At 37.9% G+C, this 21837-nt stretch overlaps 1 protein-coding gene across 8 annotated transcripts in view; it reads left to right on the top strand.

Annotated features, from left to right (window-relative positions):
* Positions 1-21837, top strand: part of HDAC9 (histone deacetylase 9) — a 279706-nt gene that overhangs the window by 60876 nt on the left and 196993 nt on the right. For 4 of the 8 annotated variants that reach the window (XM_009994950.1, XM_009994953.1, XM_009994952.1 and 1 more), the window contains exons 6-10: positions 10029-10160; positions 12031-12146; positions 17822-17944; positions 20348-20558; positions 20956-21173. In XM_009994950.1, the coding sequence (XP_009993252.1) occupies positions 10029-10160; positions 12031-12146; positions 17822-17944; positions 20348-20558; positions 20956-21173 (800 nt within the window). The remainder of the gene's footprint in view (positions 1-10028; positions 10161-12030; positions 12147-17821; positions 17945-20347; positions 20559-20955; positions 21174-21837) is intronic. The other 4 variants (XM_009994958.1, XM_009994954.1, XM_009994955.1 and 1 more) reach the window with 1 other exon arrangement.

Here is a 21837-nt window from a genome sequence, read left to right on the forward strand (position 1 = left end):
TGCCTCCCAGGGTCATTGTTTTCCTGGGTTAACGAACAGTCTTGACAAATTTGGACTAGGTGATGTGCCCAAAGGAAATCACTGGTGCTTATCACAGGGCCGGGGGGGAGGAGGGTGGAGAGGCAGAGAAGATCCTGATTGCCAGTCCTTCTTTTTCTTGACTTCTCCTCCCATTAATCACCAGATTTTTTTAGCCTTCCTAAATTCACTATCAATAAGTTGAGAGGGCATAATTAGTAGTAAGAGGTTTTAGAAAGAGAAGAAACTTTCACTTGCAATTGAAGAGTGAATCTGAAGCAAACTGTTGTTAGCAGCTTCTTCTGGATTCATGTAATGAACAGGCCAAAACAGAGTTTAGCCCACAGGAGCCAGCAGCTCTAAGGAAATGTAATACCCTCATAGCTACTGTGCTGGGCTGCAGTCATCTCGGGTCCATTAGAGTTCTGAGGCCTCCTAAGCTGAGTGTGAAGGGGAATACACTGTCACTCTAATTTAGCTGGAGTTAGAGGGGAAAACTTTTGAGATAGCACAAAAATAAATAAAAATAGATGCTAATGTTGGCTTAATTGCACTCTCAGAGAGGAAAGAACTTGTGTAGATATCACAAGTAGGTATCACAAGCTTTGGTATCATGAAAGCTGCTATGGTGTGAACCAGGATTCCATAGGACCATCAACACGATGTTTCTCATAAAGGCAATCATAGTCTTCTCTTCAGTGCAAGATTGTTCCTCTAATATATTTTACTTAACTCTAACTTTTAATTACAGAAAGGGAAGGTGTTATGCATTTCAAGGTGATCTGGATAAAGGTTTTTCACTATGTTTCTTGTTTCAGCAAAAATCCCACTACTTCTATCTACTTCACTTTCTGTCTTTCCAGTAATTACTCTGTTGTGCTTGGTACTGAACCTTCTTAATTCCTAGACTAACTATACAGTCTTGGTCTAAATACTGTCTTAGTTCTCCTTTTACTACCCTATGAATGGCCAAAATAGAATTACAAAGTTCTGCTTCATGTGGTTACATAAAGGTTTTCTTACACAAACTTTGTATGTTTTCAGAAATGTTTCAGAAATTAGCATTAACAAGTAGCTTGTGTAACTTTTTGATAAGCAAGCAATTTGATATTAGACACCTTTTTGACTTTTGAACCTAAAGGAAGCAGCTGGAATAAGGAGCAGGGAGCAGTCCTAAAATCTAAAGCATTTTAAGAGCATAATATCCATTGAAAATTAAGTGGAATTATTTTAATGGACATTTCAAGTCTATTCCCTTTGGATAAATAAGTAAGAAAATATTGCATAAAAAATCTGAGACTCTTTGAAGTCAGCAGTAACTGTCTTGTTTGATTTCAATGTCTAGGGAAAGGACACTTGAAAACTTTTAGACAAGTAAACAAGAGTATCTAAGTGATGACAAAAAGAAAGGGACAGACAAGAGAATGAAAAGGGGAAATCACATGGTATCAGATCGTCCAAAATAGAAGATGTTGGTTAGTAAAGATTGTACTTCTCCAAACTCCTGCAAAACAGTTTCAGTGAAAAAGCTGTTCAAACCCACAATTCTAATTAAGGGTTTTAACTGCCAAATAACATGTTCTGGCTAAAGCCAAGTAAGTATTACAGAGCCATTCATGAACAATGGCATAAGCTTTGTACTTTGCTTTTGATTTTCTCCTGGGAAAGTAATATAAATGAGAATGATACCTCCCTGTTGGCTTTAACTGTTAGAAATGCAAAGCATGCTGAAATTGTACATAGTTTTCTTCCAAAGGAAAGGAAATAGCATTTCAATGGTTTTCCTCAGTGTCTCGTTGAGTTATGGTGGTGCACAATTATTCCTGTTAAATTACTCTACCAGATGGAAGGATACATTGTATATTTAGCTAATTAAGTTGTAGAGGATTGGAATTACATCCCAGAGTATAAAGAACCTATCTAAAAATAAACTTACTTTCATTCAGTTTTGTTGTGAAGGTGCAGTGTCAACATCTAAATAAGAATTTATACAGGTGGGTGTTTTCTCCTCACTTCAGTTAACATGGAGATCCTTTCACAATGTCAGCCTTCCCTACAGAAGTTAGGCAAACATATTTTGAAAGTCCAAACAACTTGTGGACCAATTATGTCTTTGTCTGTCTTCAGTGGAGATGAGGTGCCTATTCTTGAGCTGAATTTGGTCCATAGTTCTTTCCTGATAGGAAAGCAAGATATACTGTGTTTTGGTTGCTTTGGTTTCCCTGGCGTCCTGTACTCTGTGTTGCTTTTGGACAACTCCGAAGAGTGCTCTTCAGCAATCTAGACCTGCCCAGCTCTCATCTACTGATGACATTGATGCCCTGTTAAAGTGGGAGAGAAGGTGTTTCAACATTAATTTCTGAAGGTTGATAAAGTGTTAGATCATTCTTTTTGCCTGCCATCAATGAATTAAAAATGCTGGATATTTTCCTAGATTGAAATATGTGGGATTTCCCCTAGTATCACCCTAGTAACTATTTTCTTTTTGCATGGGCCTTGGGGAACAACATAACCATGAAAATAACTATTCTATAAAAAAAATCAAAACATTTATTTAGGGGTCAAATTATCATCCCACAAAAGCCTCGACTTCTGGGGCTTACAGATTACCTCTGGCACTTCTTCACTGGAGAATGTACTTTCCTCTTGTGCAAAACTAGTGATTCAGTGGATGTTGGACGAGGATTTAGCATGAAGAATGAGATTTGCTATATTTGCAGAAAGTATGATATTATGTTCCCATCACTTCTTCCCTAGCTCAACTGGTGTATATGCTCAGAAATAATGGGGGTGAGCATAACCAGGGGACCTAATCAGAAGGACCACTAGTCATGCATATCTAAATTTGATTGTTACCATTCAAATGAGGAATGCCCTCTATTAAATGGCCCATTTCACCTTCTTGTTTCTTTTCTAGACCTCCTTAGAACTCAGAGGTGATTTGGCTCCTGTAAGTGCTATAAAAGTGAAAAAAAAAGGAGAATTTGAAGATGTACAGGAAAGTTGAGAATTAATTTTAAAATATCCTTGTTCTCCCCTGTTTATTATTGCAAAAGCATATTAGTCTGTGTGGAAGAAGATTAAGATGGACCTGACATAGCAATAATATGCCATAATTTCAGCAGACTTGGCATGTAAGGGGGACTCAAGAAGCTTGGTGAGACCATGGCCTCATTGATACCACTGAATAGCTCAGTTGGTGCAAATTCAAGGAGATGCTGTTTCTGTGATAAGGAGAAGAAATTAAGAATTCTATCAACAGACCTGTTATTTTGCCTCACAGGTTACGTGCAAATCAGATGTCTACAGGAAATACATACTGATCATACACTGATCAGCCTTTCATGAAATACATAAAGTTCTCTAGTTCTAACTAAAAGAAAGCAATACTCTGAATAATTCCTACATGTAACTCAAGAAATAATTCCTGGAAAGATAACACTTGTTTGCATGGATAATAAAAAAGAATTTTTATGTTTCATACAGACTAAAATGAATGACAAGGAAAAGTTAGGTATTTAAAATACCTTCAGGGAATATTTAATTTTTTAACTTTCTTTAGGAAATCAGTGAAAAATTCCTATTTTTGTTAAATTGTCTTCCTTAGCCTGAGAGAACTGAAAGGCTGCGAGATCCGCTCTAATCTAATTAGCTCTTTTACCATGTGTTTCACTAAACCTGTTTTTTTATTTAGGGAATGGATATTTACCTTAGTCTGAATAAATAAAGCATTCCACCATTTAAAAAAGTAAAATAAAGCAAGGGACTAAAGGCTTACACATATGACCAGCACTCCCCTTAAAGTAAATGGTTGTACAGGAAACAGTATCAGTATATCAGTATATGCTGAAAACACATTAGGTGATGCAAGCCAGAAAAACAAAATGTTTCCATCCTGTGCCACTTTATCTGGTCCTCCCACCTCGCTGGGACCACCCAGCGGTCAGGTCCGTGTAGTTCTTGGAAGAGCTTTAGAGGACATATGTAAATAGCTTTCAGTCTCATGAATCTAATTTAAAACTCTTTCAGAAATAGTATTTTAAATTACCAGAATGTAGAAGTCGTTGAATCTATGGAATTGTATCACATGCCGGTATCTTCCTGTCTGTCAGCCAGTGGGGAGGATGTCCCATTCATTGTCTAGTTTTGTCTTGTATCAGGATGTGGCCTTCTACAGCAAATGTCAGTCAGTTATATATGAAAACAGTCACTGCTCATCTTGCATATACATTCAGCTATGTGGAGGTGGCTGAAACAGCCTGTGGTTACCTAAAGGAAGCCAGAGCAGAAGTCAGAAACTCCATGCCCCTGTCTGCAAGTGCCACGTGCAGCAGAGGAAAGGCTGTGAGACTGTTGGGTCTCTTAGAAGGACAAATTCATTTGCAGCTCCCCACAAAACAACTGAGGAAGCTGAAAACAGTTTTGATACCTGACCTGTGTTCTCCGCCTTTCTGCCTGGCACTGATTGTATTCATAGCTCTGGTGAGAAGGCCCAGATTATCTCCTCATTAGTCCTTTCTGATGGTGTGACTTGTTCTTTTCATTCTACCTACATCTCTGAGGGGGAAACTGGGAAGCTTCTCCCTAGCCCACTACCCTCAGATTATCTTCTTTGGAACCTTAGTAGGTATGCCTCTTTTGGCTATTGTCATTGGTGGAGAGAGATGAGATTTGATCTCCAGGTCTTGACATGGCATAGACAGGCAGGCTGTTTTGTCAGTTATTACTGTGACTGTGGTGACTGGGAGCCCACAGCATGGACTAGAAACTTGTCATGCTATGCAACGGACCCCATGAAATTAGGTTTTCTTGTGGTTTTACTCCTGCTTCTAGTGAAGTCACGACAGGGATCTCAAAGTTACCTCATTATCCACATTTAGTATCTTCTTGAAAATTCTCAATTCCCACAGTGCTAGTGGCAAAGGATAAGCCACTGATAAACTGGCAATATCACCATTGTGCTAAGCGGTACCATCTCATTATTTTCTCTTGTATCCCTCATCATTTATACCCATACACCATCCTTTTGTCCTGTATCTTTAAGTTCTTTCAGGCATGGATTGTCATGCTTATGTGTTGTAAGGCACACAATATTTACCTGTACATAGGTCTCAAGTCAATAGTATGTAAAATAATGGTCTACGTGGTGTGAAAAAAAGAAAGATTCATTGACTATGTATTCCTTTATTGATACTTGTTGGATATAAGTAGGAAAAAACAATAACTCCTACATGGAGTGCAGCATAGAATATATTCAAGTCAGTATAATATATGACCCTTCACAGCTTTAAAAAAAGACAGCTAAAGAAATAGAGAATGCCAATGGAGATTTACTTCAAGATCATGAAGTCTTTGTTTTTAAGTGTTTCTGTTGACTTAAATATGTTAGAGAAGTCCCAAGTTGTTGTTTCAAAATAGTCTTAGTGATAGGCTGGTGCCTAGGCAATAGGGAACAATTTGTCTTTCTCAAGTAAGATGCGAATTTTGCTGCTGCTCATGCTGTTGTTGGAATCTTTGTAGCCAAAATTAGCATCACTTACCTCAACTGCCCCACAGCTTTTCTAAGCCAGCCTGCCAGCAAGGAAAAGGAAATGCTTTCACTGTAGAGCTTTTCGAAGTCTGGACAAAAGCTCATTTTCTGTTCTTCAGGTTTCCTATATATGGCTTTAGCCTCGAGATGGGGACCTGCTCACTGTGCACCATCTCCCATCCCCCATTTCCTGCCTGGGTTCATTAAATGCTGATTTGAAGTTGGTACACACTCTTCTGATACAAAAGTAGTACTGTGTTCCAGGAGCCATCAGAAAGCAGTGCATTATTATCTTTTACATTCCCTTCATATATATGTCCTCTCCCCATGCACTGAAATGATTTTTTCCCTTCTTCTTAAATATTTCTGTGTGTTTAGTCAAAAGAAACAGTGAAGCAAAGCCCTGTCAAAAAAAACGCACCTTATTTGGGAGCAGTCTCACCCCAGGCTATACACCTAAATTTTAGTATCTGCAAATTGCTAATATTAAGTAAAGTGGAGTACAGGACTTAAAAACTTGAATGAATCATTTTCCTATCTCATGCTTGCATTTTAAGTGTCATGTAAAGCAGGGAGAATAGTTTTCTTTCACCTGAGCAATGATGGTTGTGATGAAATTAATTTGTGAAGCCTATATATTTTCTATTTTTTAACACTACAGTTACTCACTTCTTTTTGGCTATATGAAACCATCACAAGAGATGAGAAGGCTCACTGAGACGCTGTCTGTCTTCTTCACCTAGGACCATAAGTTTTCAGTTCTTTAGAGATAATTGCAAGACATGCCAAGAAGTTAGGTAACCTATCCTTGGGTTGCCTGTGATATCTTCTGTTGTTCAATACTCTTTTATACCTGTTTCCCACTTACAGTCATTTAAAGTGTAATACCAGTTCATTATTATCAGCACTAAAAAGAATAAGCCAGGTAATAGCAATGAGACTGAACAAACCATATCACTGCTCTATCTCATTATTCCAAATTATGCTGCAGGTAGATAAAGTCATTTTCAGGGTATTCTTTCCTGAAATCCACTCAAGTTAATCACTCAAATAGGTAACAACTGATTCCCATTGAGATCAATGACATGGGCTTTGATAGCCTTCAGATAAAGTGGCTGTGTCTTTTGGGGTTTTTTTGCAACAAAGCACTTTCAAATAATCTATTTTCCCTTTCTCCAAGTGGAAACTGATTATTACTTGTTTCAATGTGCTAAATGTAGTAGAAGTGCCAAGATTCATGGAGCAAAGAGGATAGGCTAATAGTGTCCAATTAGACCAATATCAGATGGATACTGATTCTTAGCTTGATTTTAGAAGAACAAACTAACCTACCAGCCTGCTGCCATGAAAACAAGCAGTCCTGTTTTCCTCATCTACCACACTCCTGGCCATGTGCTCTTCTTTTTCTCTTGTCTATGGCATTCTGGCTCCTTTGCAGATCACTCAGCCCACTGTAGTTGCAGGCATCTAACCCAGCAAACCCCCACCTCATTCAGCACCTCCAGTGCTGTAGAGAGGTTCTGTTTCCTCAGGAAGGTGAGGTATGTGACGTATCCTGTATGGAGTAGAATTCATCTACGTTTGAGTCCTGGACTCCAGTTGTATGCAGAAAGTTACCAACATGCAGTGATTATCTTGCTGAGTCAGTGTCTTGGTTTGTGGTTGAATCACTTCAAAAAGTAATAGTCTGCATGAAGGTGTCTTCAATGATTTTGTGGTATTAATGGAGAAACAAAAATTTAATTACTTGGGGCTTCTACATGAGGCAGCTACTCTGTGCCACATGTGACACTTCTTTTCCACATGGAGAACACCTTTGGATGATGAACATAGTCTTTTTAGGCAGTGGATTAAGATGAGCAAAGATGCTAATAATGTTCAGCAGAAATACTTACAAGGGTGACTAATGCAAAACAGTTATTTTGAGCGTTATCCCTCTGTAGGCCACTTCTGAAAACCACTAGTTGAAGTATTGAGCCAGTGCTCCTTTGAAACATAAGGCAGATTAATTCTAATAATTGTTCACCATTTGCCACTAAGGCTGTTTAAGTGCCCCATGTATGGGCTTTGGGACCGTTGGTGTGCATATATATGTTTATACATTTATAATTTTAATCCACAGCTCTAACCTTGAAGCTTAACATACTTAATTTTAACCCTTTTTAACTATAAGAGGAGAGTTGAGTATTGCAGATACGTTATTGCTGCCTTCATGTAGGAGTGCACTGAAGCACATAGGATTGTTGTTGTGATCCCTATGTGTCGCAGTCATCAATACGTCTGCTTCAGCTTTGGTGGGCCAGGATGGTACAGTGACCTCTGCAGGCACACACCAAGTCAATGCCTCAGCCACGGACAAGTATCAAGAAAATGCTTCCCAGTTCTTCATTTTGTCCACTGGAGCAGATATCCTCAAATTGGTTAAGTTTATATATTTAGTGCACTGAAACCTGAATTCTTATTGTCAGCTGTTGAGTCCAAGCTGCCACGTTAGGAGCTGGCAGTGTCCCTTGGGAGACATTCAAGAAAGCCAATATTTGAAGCAAACGCTCTTGAGAAGCCTTGGCTTTGTTTTTCATTGGGAGGTTTATTTTATAATTTAAAAACCACTTTCCTCCATGCCTTTTCATTTTAACATGGATTATTTCCATTGTAAAATGATTCATGCAAGGGCTGTCTTCTCAGCTAGCTCATATATTCAAACATTGACATCAAAGTCTTCTTTCTCTGCTTATATGATTGATTCAGATGCAGAATATGATAGGAATGTGGTAAAAAATAGAAAGGCAATTGCTGTGACTGAGCATGAAACATTCATATGGAAGTGGAGATTTCTCCAGTGAGTGTTGCAGAGGATTTGTATCACATTAGTCTTGTCACGGGTATGGGAGTATTCTAAGTTTTAAGAATATGGAATAGTGTAAATCAAAATCAGCATAAGTGCAAAAGGAGTGAGCACCTTTTCTTCGAAATCTCATCATACTTGGGTGAGATCTGTAGTGAATTCATGTAGTGTCATCTTAGTCCATTGTTATATTTTCATTTTCATAGAAAACAGTATCTTAGCAAACAAGTAATCTGTGCTCCACCACTGGAACCATTCTCTTAATAACGGTAGTAACTGATTAAAAGCAAATTTCTCATTAAGTTATTAGGAAAGATTTCCAGTGTTTTGCTAACCTGTGTATCTTGGTCTGAAGTGCACTTCAGACACAGGCCACTTACAAGGGAGTGCTTGCCAGGAGCAATGTGGTAGGTGACTCAGGCCACTGTGGCTCTCCAGGATCCCGCAGCACTGCAGCAGAGGTGCAGCCCCTTCGCTCTCGCGTGTGCAGTTCTAGTATCCCCATCCTGAGGGAACAAGTGGGACAGGAGGAAACAGATGCTACATGCTGGGCAGGGACTAGAATTAGAAGCGTAAGATTGAGCTCCTGCCCCAAAGTGACAAACAGTGTAATGCTGAACTGAATATAGATTTAATTTATTTTGTTTTTTCTGCTGACTCTTGCTCCTTTCTTTGGGGCTGGGCTTATGCCTTTGCATAGGAGAGTGAAGTGATCCCAGTTTCCAGCTCTCTCTATTTTGAGATACTGCTTAGCCAAGCCTCAGTTCCAGAAAGGAAAATACAAACAAATGTTATTCCACAATTATCTTTCACTAGCTCTTAGCAGTCTGTTTGATAGAGGGTTTACTTAGAAGTAAATGAGTACAAGAAACATTTTATCATGCTAAAAATAACACAAAATAAAAAGCATAGCAGAGTTTCGTCTCTGGCCTTCATATGAAAAGACTGTGTCCATTTAGGAAACAAAGGTGGAACTTGCCCAAGGTGCATTAAGTATAATCCTAGGTTTTCTGGGAATCAGTCCTACTTCTCTTGTTTTCAGAGCATATATTTTCCTCTGTAAATGTTCTTAGGACACCCTCATAAATCTAGTTGTTTGGTGTGTTACTCAGAAGGCATTGAAGTTCTGGGCCTAAAATTGCTGACCAAGAAATGTTCTGCCAGCGAGTCTTGGTGTAATTTATATTTCTAAGAGAAATCAAAAGGCACCAGTGGAGCATTTTCTCTATTTCTGTCATCAGACCATAATCCAATTATAAGGTTCCAAGTTTTAAGCTGTATTTCCATCCAAGTTTTCACCTACAAGAGAGATAAAAATAATGTAGGATAAAACTTGAGTTCAGCTGTATTCAATGCTTATGATATTAACCATATATAATGAGTAACTTCAGAGTTGAAATGGTATGAGGAAAATACTGGTATCCAAAGCTTTTCCGCTCTCTTCCTCTTTTTTTCTAGCCTCCCATTTAAAATGGAGTTGCATGAGGAGCAGCAGCGGGCTGGGGAGAATGGGCAGTAAAACCTCTGCCTCCAAGCCCTCCTTGGATCAGATGGTGTCATACAGGGCATGTCAGTGGTGTCTGACCCAAAGCAGTAATCTGATTTGTAATTTTTTTTTCTTCATTTCATTTCCAGCTTCAGAGCCCAATTTGAAGGTACGTTCAAGGTTAAAACAAAAGGTGACAGAAAGGAGAAGCAGTCCTTTACTCAGGAGGAAGGATGGGAATGTTGTCAGTTCATTCAAGAAGCGACTCTTTGAGGTGACAGGTAATTAAGAATGGAGAAATTCTGTATCAGGTGTTATTGCTCACAGAATAGTGATGGTGTTTTGGAATTGAAATGGCTTGCTAATAAAAATTTTTTTTTCTTTTTTTGTTGGTTTGTTTTTTTTTTCTACTGAAAAGAAAACAGTATTAAGTAAATAGTTCTGTATAAATAACTTGGAACCTACAGCTTTCTACCACTTGCTGAAAAGTCACTGTCAATTTGAAAGCCATACTTTCAAACCAGCTTGGAAACCAGTACTTTACAACAGCAAGTGCAAGAACAAATAAATGGTCAACTTCAGTGACAAGGAACATCAAAGGAGAAAACAAGAATAGTCTCTTCCCTTGATTTGTCTCTTCAGTACATTAACAACATTTTGGGTCTTGCATCTCCCACTTCTCATCTCCCATGGAAAATGCAGATGCTAATAGCAGGTGCAAAAACACCTCTCTTGTATTACTTAGATTATTCAAGGACTATTTGAAATCTTGTGTTTGGCCCTATCTCTGGTTTCTCTTGTTTGATAATGTCAAGATTAGTTATTTTGAGCTAGGGGCTCACTAAGCTTTTTTTTGAGAAGAAAGAGTTGAAACATTTAGATGTTCACTGGTATATTGTTTGTCATAGCAGATAGTAAGTTTTCTTAGTAATTGAAAGGGAATTTTTAGCATATAACAATACAGAATCATGCATATAGCCCATCATTTAATTGTCAGTTTATACAAACAGTGCTACTGTAATTTTTAACAAGCTGAGAAAAAATAGTAAGTTAGTGCTTCTGCTCTTCCATGAAGATGATGCAGACAATGCAGGAACTTTATCTGACCAGTTAGGATAGCGGGGTACAGTCACTTCAGTCAATCAAAGTCAACTCTAGTAGGAAGGAGCAAGTCCAAGAAACAGCAAGGAAATTTCCTGGTGATTTCAGTCAAAGTGAGGATATATTTTTGCATGTAGTGGGAGGCAAAAAGAGTGAATAAGCTTAAAAGTGGCTACAGAATATTTACTACATTTAGATTTTAATTTAAACTTTCTGAGTACTTTAATTTGAAAGCTACAAGATATCCCATGAAATAGGCTTGCCTCTACTAATGCTGTGCTCTTCCATCTTTAACCTTGTTAGCTGTTCCCATCACATAAATTTAATTTATATCAGTGTAGGTTTGCAACAGCTCAGTACAACACCACATGACGAGATCATCCTCTTGTCCTTTATCTTAGAACCTGGAAATCTAAAATCAAGATACATGCAGCCTTTCAAATGCTATTTTAAGATTTTTTTTGTATGCTGTAAATATTCTTTCATATTTGTGCCAAATATACAGTGAAAGTGGTATATGTTTTGCCATTATTACTTGCATAGGTAATGATTAGTCAACAACAGGCTCATCCTCTTTCTAAACAGAAGGGGGATGGCAGTAGGCCTCATGAATTAATGACATGTTATCATGACCTTTGCAAGCCTTCTATCTCTGTCATTCTGATCTCTTACAGAGGCAGGACTCTTTGCAGTTAAAAAGAAAAGACTTTTTTCTTTTTACTCATTACAAGTTCTGTGTCTGTATCTCAGCCTGATACTGAGTATCGTACCATCTTTATGGGAAAAATAAACAGTACATTCTTCCTTTGTGAATCAGAGAGATCAGAAGGGGAAAGATGAACAGGACCTTTCCTCGTTGGTACTTTTGTAAAAGGAAATTCAAATGAAATGGAGGATGAATTTTAAATCTTTAACTTAAGTAAATAGCTCTTTCATAACCTATGGATACTTTTCAGCAGCAAAAACAACCCTCTGCCATAAAGAATAATTAATCAAGATAATGTGTTCCTTTCCAGTGTGAAATTAATGGACGCTTAATCTGTTTTTCAGAATCCTCAGTCAGCAGCAGCTCCCCTGGATCAGGTCCCAGTTCCCCAAGCAATGGACCGACCAGCAGTATAACAGAAAATGAAACTTCAGTTTTGCCATCTAACATTCAAGCTGAGGTGAGACTCTCTCTCTTTGTTGGGTAGATAATTTATCAGATTTCTAGACCTGAGAGATTTGAAACTCCAGTTTTTGCTTACTCACAACAGGAATAATTGCAGAAGGTATAATTATCAGGAATACCAGGATACTACATGTGGACATCAGAGTATGTTATATATGAGATACATCTTCATATATGAGATGCATTTTATGGAGACTCTTTGATAACTAAAGTCCAAACAAATGCATCAGTAATGCTACTGAAAGAATGGGTGGAAGCTATGAAAGTAACTTGGAAGCATCTGTGTTGCTGAACATTACTTTCTGGGGTAACGTGAAGAAGTGCACAGTACAGAAACTAGCAAAGAACTTTCACATGCAAAAAAGCGATTTAGGCATTGGTCATCCTAACCCATATAAGTTAAGGTGATCCCAGGTTCAGATGGGTGCTGAAGTGGGTTTGTTTAATTACAGTATCAGAGTTGGTTGACTAAATTGTTTTTCACATCTGCCTTTTATTTTAATATACCTGTTTCCTTATCAGGGCAGTACTTAACACAACTGAGATGCCTGGAGTCTTGGGATATTTGTTTGTAAAGTGAGCTTGTACATGGAGAGAATCTTAACTACTCCTTATTCTGTTTCATATATACGTGACTATAACTGGAATGCAGATGATACATCAGTTGTGATAAACGTAATTTAGCACAGACAATACGCCTGAGTCATGCTTTCCATGGCAATATTGTAAAGGGACAATAATCTAATGGAACTGGGAGAGAATAAAATTCTGCAATATTCTGTATCCACGGCCCAAACTTACAGCAATTCCTGCTTTGGTGGCAAAGTTTTCTATTAATTGTTGGTTTATACTGTTTATGTTAGAAAAATTGCATAAGACAATGTGATTGAACAAAGTTTTAGCAAATTGAGCTATTTCTCCAGGTCAGTGGCAGGACATTAACCTAAAAAAAAACACCCTGGAATGGGCAGTTCAACCTCCAACAGTGACTTTTCCCCATAATGAATTAATTGTGTGTGTGAACTATGATCCAGGGGGCAGGTGGGTGACCTCTGCTCACAGATTAGTAGTCTCTCTCTGGCCCGTAACCAAAAAGGAAAAAAAAAATTGCATTGATGGCTAACATGTGGTCTTGCCTCATAGCCCCCCTGCATGTGATTGCAAAGAAATTTAAATGACGCAGAGTAAGATCCATCATTTGGATTAGATCAGATCCTAGTTCAATGGAATTAAATGGTATATTTTGATATGGGGAACGTTTTAGATAGACATTTTTAATATGTGGGTGTTAGTGCTGCATTAAACAGGAAATATTGTCAAATTGGATCTGTTGCTGACTTGAGAATACTACAAAATGCACAAGGAATAATGTCTCAGACTTACAGTGCTTGTAACTTTGCATGGTATAGTTTCTGGATATTTGCCTACAATGTTCAACCACCATCAGACATGCAATCAATCTGGTCAGGCCTGCAGTCTCTGAGGAGATTTGGAAAGGTAGCAACAACCTGCGGAGTTATATTCTGTCTATTAACAGAACATCACGCTACGTATCATTTGCCATTACTGTGCCAGACATCAGAAGTAACAGCCCCACCCTAAAATCACAGATACACAAATAAGCTTAAAAAGTTCCTTTAGAAGTTGAGCTCTGTGTGCTGGTGTTGGTCACTTAGCTTCCTGGAAGTGTGCTTAGAAGCTGAAACTATGGACTTCCACTTCTGGATCCAGTCAGGGATTTCTTTACTTCTTTGGTTACTTGACTCTTAATATTGTGGTCCTGTGCGCTCAAACATTTTTCCATAAATCTCAGCTTCAGTGCATTTTGATTTCAGTGGGATTTCTTTGGTAGTTTAACAGCAGCCAAACTCCTACATGTCTCTTTTCTAGTTTAACATTAGCGGCCAGCTCTCCAAGGCTATATATTTAATCCATTTTTCATCAGATACGCAAAGTACAGAAGTTTCTAATAATAGGATAAGTGTTCCAAAATCACCCAAAATATCACTTGTTTTGCTGTAATCCCACATGACTCACATCGCTGTTGTTTCGTAATCGTTGTGACATTTGCAGTAAGTGTTGTACTCATATCTGAGTGGGTGGAGAGCTGCGGGTTTTATGGCAGCAAATAAAACACTTTTTGCTGGGGAAAAACAGGTTGCTATGACAGAGAACCACTTACCAGTGAAACATGAGTCAATACCATAAATTATTATACTCTAGTGCAGAGACAGAATTAGAGCATTATCAGTAACGAAACAGAATTTTAAAGTATTTTTGCCATAGCCATTTAAATAGTGAGACTTTTAAGTGGTTTACCCTCCGGAGCAGACAGTCTTGTGGATAGACATTTACATTTTTTTGAATTAACAAAGGTGCACTGCAAATGCTACATTTTTGCAGATAACCTTATACTATCACAGTTCCCGTAATGGTACTTTCAGCACCATTTGTTAAAACACTGGTCTCGTTATACAAAACTTGAAAGTTGAACTCAAGATTTTAATTGAACCTTATAAATAAAATACTGTTTTTATTAGGCCCAGTTGTCTCCAGTATCATCAAGGTTCACTGCAGTAGCTATTTGTCTCTTGCAGCCCGCCGTACACTTTTAGGTCGCCTGCTGTGCTGGGGCTAAATATTACTTGCATGAGAAATGCAAGCAGGATTGAGACCCTGCACAGCATGTCCCCTGAGTTCACAGGGACAACCTGCCTTAGTCTTGTGAAATTATTCATTTTAGGCATTTACAGCCTGATCAAAAGCCATTGAAGGCAATGGAGAGTTTCCAGTTGGCGTAAGCAGTCTTCAGATCATTTTCTTTCTTCCACTTGGGCTTTGGAGAACAGCATTTCCTAGAACATCACTGATTATACTGGGGACATAAATGATATGCATGGCAGATAAACACATACTTGATTTGTACAACCCTACAGCACTGTTCTTCTAATACATAGCTCCTTGAGGTGCTCTTTGCAAGTGGCTATTAGAAAAATGGTGTTTCCTTCAAGTAAATGTGAAGAGTCTAAATAATTACCAAAAAAACACCCCAAAAGCCTTAAGAAATAAGAGTGAAAGTAACTGTGAATATTAAAAGCTGTAACAACCTTACTGTATCTCCACAATTGAGACATATTAATGTCAAACCATTTCCTCTTCCCCACTTAGTGTATAGATGTGCATATAAACATGCACACATGAAATGAGTGTTCTTGCGTCTCAACAGGTTCCACTAGCGCAACAGAAGTACAATAACTAATCATGGTTACCTTCTGATGATCATGCACTGTTATATTTAGTTATATTACTCTGTTTTAAGGAAGAGGGTAACTGTTGACAAGCTATTTTAAGCGTCAGGAAGCAGGATCCATGGATCTAGTAAGTAAATACAAAGAGGAGCAAGTACAGCAAGGTGCTCTTTGGGGTAATGTAGGTGCAAGTCCAAACCTTTAAGCCCTTATGTAGGAGAAGGACCATGGCTTAGCCATTGTGCTGCCAAATGACACTCTTGGCAGCCCCAGTTCCTGCAACCATTTCAAGGTATTGACAACTGAGTAGGAAGAGAAGCTGCAGCTGGGGTCATGAAGTTCTGCCTCAACAGATGCAGGACCCTAATCTATGCAGATGGGCTACTGAACTTATTTTGGGAGATGTGGTTTAACAGATACTTAAGCTAATGTTACTTGAAAATACTTTTAAAAATCAATTACTTGTCAAAATGAAAATGACTGCTTATTAGCAGTATAAGAAATTGGATTGAAATGTTCTTTACTAATAAACTCATGTTTTCAACATTAAACTCCCGTGGTACATAACGTGTTTGATTTGGCCTCATGAAACAGTGATGTCTGACCTTAATGTGGGAATGTATTTGATTGCTATTCACCCTGTTCCTGTTATGTTTGTTAATTCAAATCTTAGAAGGTTATAGGGGCATACTGAAAACCTAGAAGGAAACACGCATTTTTGAAGTGGCTTTCTATAGGTGCTGCAGTTACTACAAATTTTAATATGTTCTAGGAGACATGTTAGAAGTGCTCCACTGTCCTTTTTCAGTTAAATCTCAGTACTTTCCCTCAATATCTCCATAGTCTTGACATACTTGCTTTTATTCATGGTCAAAGGTGGATGTTACCAAGGCAAGACACTGTTAGCCAGGAGTTAATGTAATATACAAGTGAAGCTTCTTTGTTTCCTATGCTATCTGTTGACATTCCCTAGGTACCAAAAGAAAATTACAGAGATAGACTTCGGCTGTTATTGTCTCAGTGATAGGTCGTATCTCCAAACAAACTATATGAGGAAGGTTATGTTTTGGAATAACATCCTGTGTTTTTGTGCTTAACCATTTTTCATTGATGGTCTGAAGTTGCATTGTATTAGCACAAAGTATTTTACAGAGTTAATTGATATTCCAGGTTTGTCCAGGGGAAAATCTACAGCTCCCCACAACATGCTTGACAAGTTATTATATTTACTTTAGTCAAAGCCCGAGTGTGCAGTATCCCTCTTGGAGGTGGTCTATTATTGGAGTCCCATATGCTTTTTGTTTGGGAAGAAAGCAGTCACTGTGTCATACTGTTACACAGGGTATTCTTTTTCAAGGATGTTGTTCCCTTGGGGACCATATCATGCCAGAGTTCCTAAGTCTAATAAGACCTTTGTAGCTCTTATTGTGTTAAAGTTCTGGGAGGGAAGCAAGAGTTAAACAGAAAATGTAATTCAAGCAACTATACTAGACCACATGTTGAAAAACATGACTGTTAAAGCAGAAAGGCAAAGGCTTCAAAAAGATTCCTGTTGTGGTAATGTAACTTTTTATGTTTCTTCCCAATTAATCTAGAATGGAAAGGCAGAGGGTGATCTTTGTAGAGTGTCTGGTTTTACTTGACAGTAATTAAAAATGTATCAGCAATTCCATGTCCTCAAAAATTATATCGCAAGACTTCAAAAGAATTGTTAAAGATTTTAACTCGAAGGAAATTAGAAAGTCTGTGAGGGGTATCCCACCATCATAGAATGATTGGATCCTGGTTTTGTATAAATGCATATAGAGAAAGAGACGGTACATTTTTTAAAGATGGCAGATGTGGCAATCTGCCTCACTTTCTACTCAAAACTCCCATGTGGATGGGAGTAAATAATGTGCCTGAAGCATCCCCATATGACTATCTGGGTAAGAAAATGTATGGACTCGGTAGGAAACACACTTCATACCTTACAACAAAAATTGTAATAACCAAAGTAAAGTTCTAATGTATCCATATTTGTGACACCTTTGATTCAGATAGATATATTCCTTAATTCACTGGCTACACTCCCACTGATTTTCTGGTAGTGAAAGTGCAGTTGATGAGAAGAGTGGATGTTGAGCTGATGAGAAGGTGATGATCAGAGATGGTTGAGGAATCCTCAAGATTTTGGTTTTGCATGGAAATTTGAATTACTAACCAGGTAATGCATAGTCCTGGACATATATCAGTTGTTTTCTTAAGAAACATCAACAGCTTTTTCACAGGATTGGTACTTTTCCTTATCTGTCAACCCATTAGGATGCAAACCAGTGCATGATTTGTAACTGGCTTTCAGTGTAGCAGGCTAACAAGTATAAAGTAACCAAGATAAAAAGCTTGGAGATTGTACATCTGTTGTTTTTCCCCTTTATTCCAGCATCTGGTTTCACAGCAACGACTTTTGATACAAGATGAATCAGTGAACTTGTTGAGTCTGTACACATCCCCTTCTCTGCCCAACATTACCTTGGGACTTCCAGCAGTACAACCTCAGATCACTGTAAGTGACCATTCTCAAGCCTTCCTGCCTACATTTGCTTCCAGAAAACCTACTTTCTGCCTTTTCTCTTTGTTTTAGCATTTTGGAATGTAAGCAGTTCAGAGTAGGAAGCAGACCTTTCCTTGAACTGGGCAACATTTGAACATTCAGCAGCATGACTTGAAAGCAATAATTATTTTTGATTGCAAATAAACGAGTCCCAGTGTGGAGCTTAGCTAGGTATGGGCCACATGCATCATGTTTATATCTGCAAATCAGATAGCAGATTTCAGACATGGTGAGAAGTATATGAGGAGATAATTTAGTATAAAAATTCAAAGTATATGATCTTCCCTACCTGCTAAAGTGCAGTACATGTATATTTTTATGAGATTCCAGTAGCAACCTAAGCTGGGCCAGAGCATAGTAGAGGAAAAATCTAGTATTCCTGCAACTAGGTTTGTTATTTCAGGGATGTGCTATCAATCAGAGAAAAAAAAAGCAGTGATATGTGAGCACTACTTAATATTTTAATGATGAGTTATGTTAATATGCCCTTTGTTCAGTCTGCAGCAATCACCTTTATTGAGAACTAAAAGTTAACTTAATATGTGAAATGTATGAAAACACAGACACAGTATTTATGGAAATTCATGCTGATGAATAAGGATCTTTACATCTAGAGCAAATTACAGTAACCTAAAGGTGAAAAATGAGGTTCAGTAAAATATCTGAATATTTTGCCACTGTTCAAAGCTTTTCTGATTTCCAGGGGAGAAAAAAATAAAAGGACATAAGTTATATGGAGGTTCTATACAACAGTGTATAAATTCTGAAGAAATTTTATCAATTTAAATTTCTTAGAATGTGAATTGGTAACTCCCATAAAAATACTAGGTGTGTGGGTACAGCTTTCCATGGTGTAAAAAACCCCAAAATCTATACAATCCAGTATGGTTTGTAAGAAGTGCTGCTTAATTCCAGTGCTAAATGCACTTTCAAGTTAAAGTTTCATGATATCCTATGGCTTTTTCAATACATTTACTATTCTAACCAATAATATATTACTGCAATCTAGTATTTTAACATAAGATAAAGGACTTTACAAAGAAAATTTTGTAAGCTTTAAAAAATCAGTCCTATAGGGGCCTTTCATGAGATATTTATAAGTAATTTACTGGTTTTAAGGGATGGAAAAATTGAGCTGATTATGAAATGTAGTGCTTACTTTTCCAGATATTATAATGAAAAATTTCTTAGCCTTTCACAAAAAATATTACTTGCTTCAAAGCAATTTTCTAACTTTAAAATGGAAATGAAAATATGTTTCATTTTCTCATTCAAATCATATGAGCTTTTGATGTGGCCAGCTAGCACCAAATATTACTTCTGGCAGTAGAAAAAACAAAGGGGCTGATTTATGCAAGCAGTGTTTATTTCTATTACCAGAATAAGTTGCAAATTGAATGTAAAGTTTGCTTTGGTGTTTGTTTTTTAGGGAAGGGTGATAGCAGAGTGTGAAGCATACACCCAGAAATATTAATAAAACCTTGGTTTGCCTTATAAGAATTTATGGAATTTAGATTAACAGTAGAGATACTGTTTTTACCATGACACACCATAAGTGTTTATCTGCAAGCCTCAAGATGCTTATTTCTGTTACGTTATTATTCTTGCTGTAAAAACTGTTATTTTGCTTTAACTGCTCTTTTAAGATTTCCTTTTAAAGTAGATGAAGAACAGAGAAATAGAAGGTACATTCACAATGCTGAAGGGCTGATACTTCCAAAAGCTTTAAATCAATAACTGTGCCCTTTATAAGGGCACTTTAAAATGCTACACATACACAGCAGCTCTTGATTCCGTAGATGAGAGTTTTAACTGTACGAATTTACTTTGCAAAGGGTAAAGCTTACATTTGTGCTGTCCTTCAGGGAGTCAGGGAGTGCTCCAGGAAAAGTAATAGCTTCCCACTACTACAGGTAATTATTTTGTTTTGCTGATTGGCTTGCTGTCTGATGGAAAGTTATATGAAAAACCATGCCTTGCCTATTCCAAACTCAATGGAAACTATTTTCTCTGATCTCCTGTTTTCCTGTGCAGGAGGCTGTGGGTAGGTCTTTAGGAATGTAAAGGATTGGTCTTGTCTTTTCATTAATAACTTTCTAACATTAGTTCCTTACGCTTTGGCTTTTATTACTGATTTTTTTTCAAGTGGTTTCATTACACAGTTTCTCATAGTGTTACATTTAACTGGCATGTTCTTCCTCCATTTTCGTCATTTGCATTTCAGTGCAAGATAGGAATGCTAACCCTTTATTCTGTATATATTCATAAAATATGACACAAGGCTGTCTAATAAAGTGGAGATATAAATGACCAGGTCTATGAAAAGCATTTACCAGTGCCATTGTTCTTTGACAGGCTTCATCATCGTTCAAAGAAAAGCAGAAGGGGGAGACCCAGTCGCTCAGACAAGGAGTGGCCTTGGCTGGACAGTATGGAGGAAACATTCCTCCATCCTCAACTCATCCTCATGTTGCTTTGGAGGGAAAGCCAAATAGCAGCCACCAGGCTCTTTTGCAGCATCTGTTATTGAAAGAACAAATGAGACAGCAAAAACTTCTTGTGACTGGTAATGATTGGGGCTCCAACAGAATTATAATTTGCTCAGATTCACATTAAACTAAGTGTGGTAATATAGATACTATACATGCTAACCATTGGGAAAAGTGGAAGGGTGGGAGAAAAAAGGACAGCATCTTTGTTTTCCCACTTTAGTGATTCCACTCCAGTCTCTTAGCCTGAAAGAATTCAATGATTACAGAAAAGAGAAAACGATTACTACATCACATTCTTTTGCAGCTGCTGAACGTCTCAGCATTGCGAGGCATGTGATGCATGTCCCATGGCATCAGTGCTGATGCAGAGTTCTGCAGTACGCACCCCTCTTCTCGCTGAAAGCTTTCTCTGAGTTTAGAACTCTTAGTTTGTTTTTGTTCACACAGGAGTGAAATGTTCCTGTTTTGCAGGAGCCGTTCCGCTTCATCCACAGTCTCCTTTAGCAGCAAAGGAGAGGGTCTCACCTGGCATAAGAGCTGCCCACAAACTGCCTCGTCACAGGCCACTGAATCGAACCCAGTCAGCTCCTCTTCCTCAGAGTACTTTGGCCCAGCTGGTCATCCAGCAGCAACATCAACAGTTTTTGGAGAAGCAGAAACAGTACCAGCAGCAGATCCACATGAATAAGGTAGGTCCCCAAAGTAAGGATTTTCCAGTAAACAAAAAAGTTGGAAACTAATAAGGAAGTTTAGGTATTGGTGCCAACTGATCATGGACAGTGGACAGGTTCTTGCATGAGTTTCTTGTTTATGTGTAGTTGGTGTGTGCATTTGTATAGATCTTAATTTTCAGTCTTCCGAAATACGCTACAAAGGTAGTTTTTGGTTCTTGACATTAGTAAGAATACAGTTCAACAAAATAGGGTTCAGAGCATCTCATGGGCTGAAATTACAGGTGGTTTCCTATTCAAAGCTAAATGATGCCTAAAGATTACTAGATTTCTACCCAACTTTTTGATGTGCCCTTTTGAGCTTCAGCAATCGTTGAACTCAGCTGCCTTTGAATAGTATTTTAAGCTTTCTCATTGTGGACCACATTTGAATTCCATCAGCTGATTAGAGTAATTTTTTTTTTTTAATGTAAGAAACTTCTTAAACATGTGGAAAAGTTACTAATCAGCTTTTACCAAACCAACTTTTTCTCTGTAAGTCAATTAGCAGCATGAAATTTTTTAATCTATATGGCAATCTAAAATTTCCACTTAGGGAGAAAGTATTGCTAATACCAGAAACAGAGTTGAATTGTACCCCTTTTCCCCTGTAGAGTAATACCTTATGCTAAGGAGGGAAAGA

This window comes from Chaetura pelagica, unplaced genomic scaffold, assembly GCF_000747805.2.
Source record: "Chaetura pelagica isolate M959 unplaced genomic scaffold, ChaPel_1.0 scaffold12, whole genome shotgun sequence".
In the NCBI taxonomy this organism is placed as follows: domain Eukaryota; kingdom Metazoa; phylum Chordata; class Aves; order Apodiformes; family Apodidae; genus Chaetura; species Chaetura pelagica.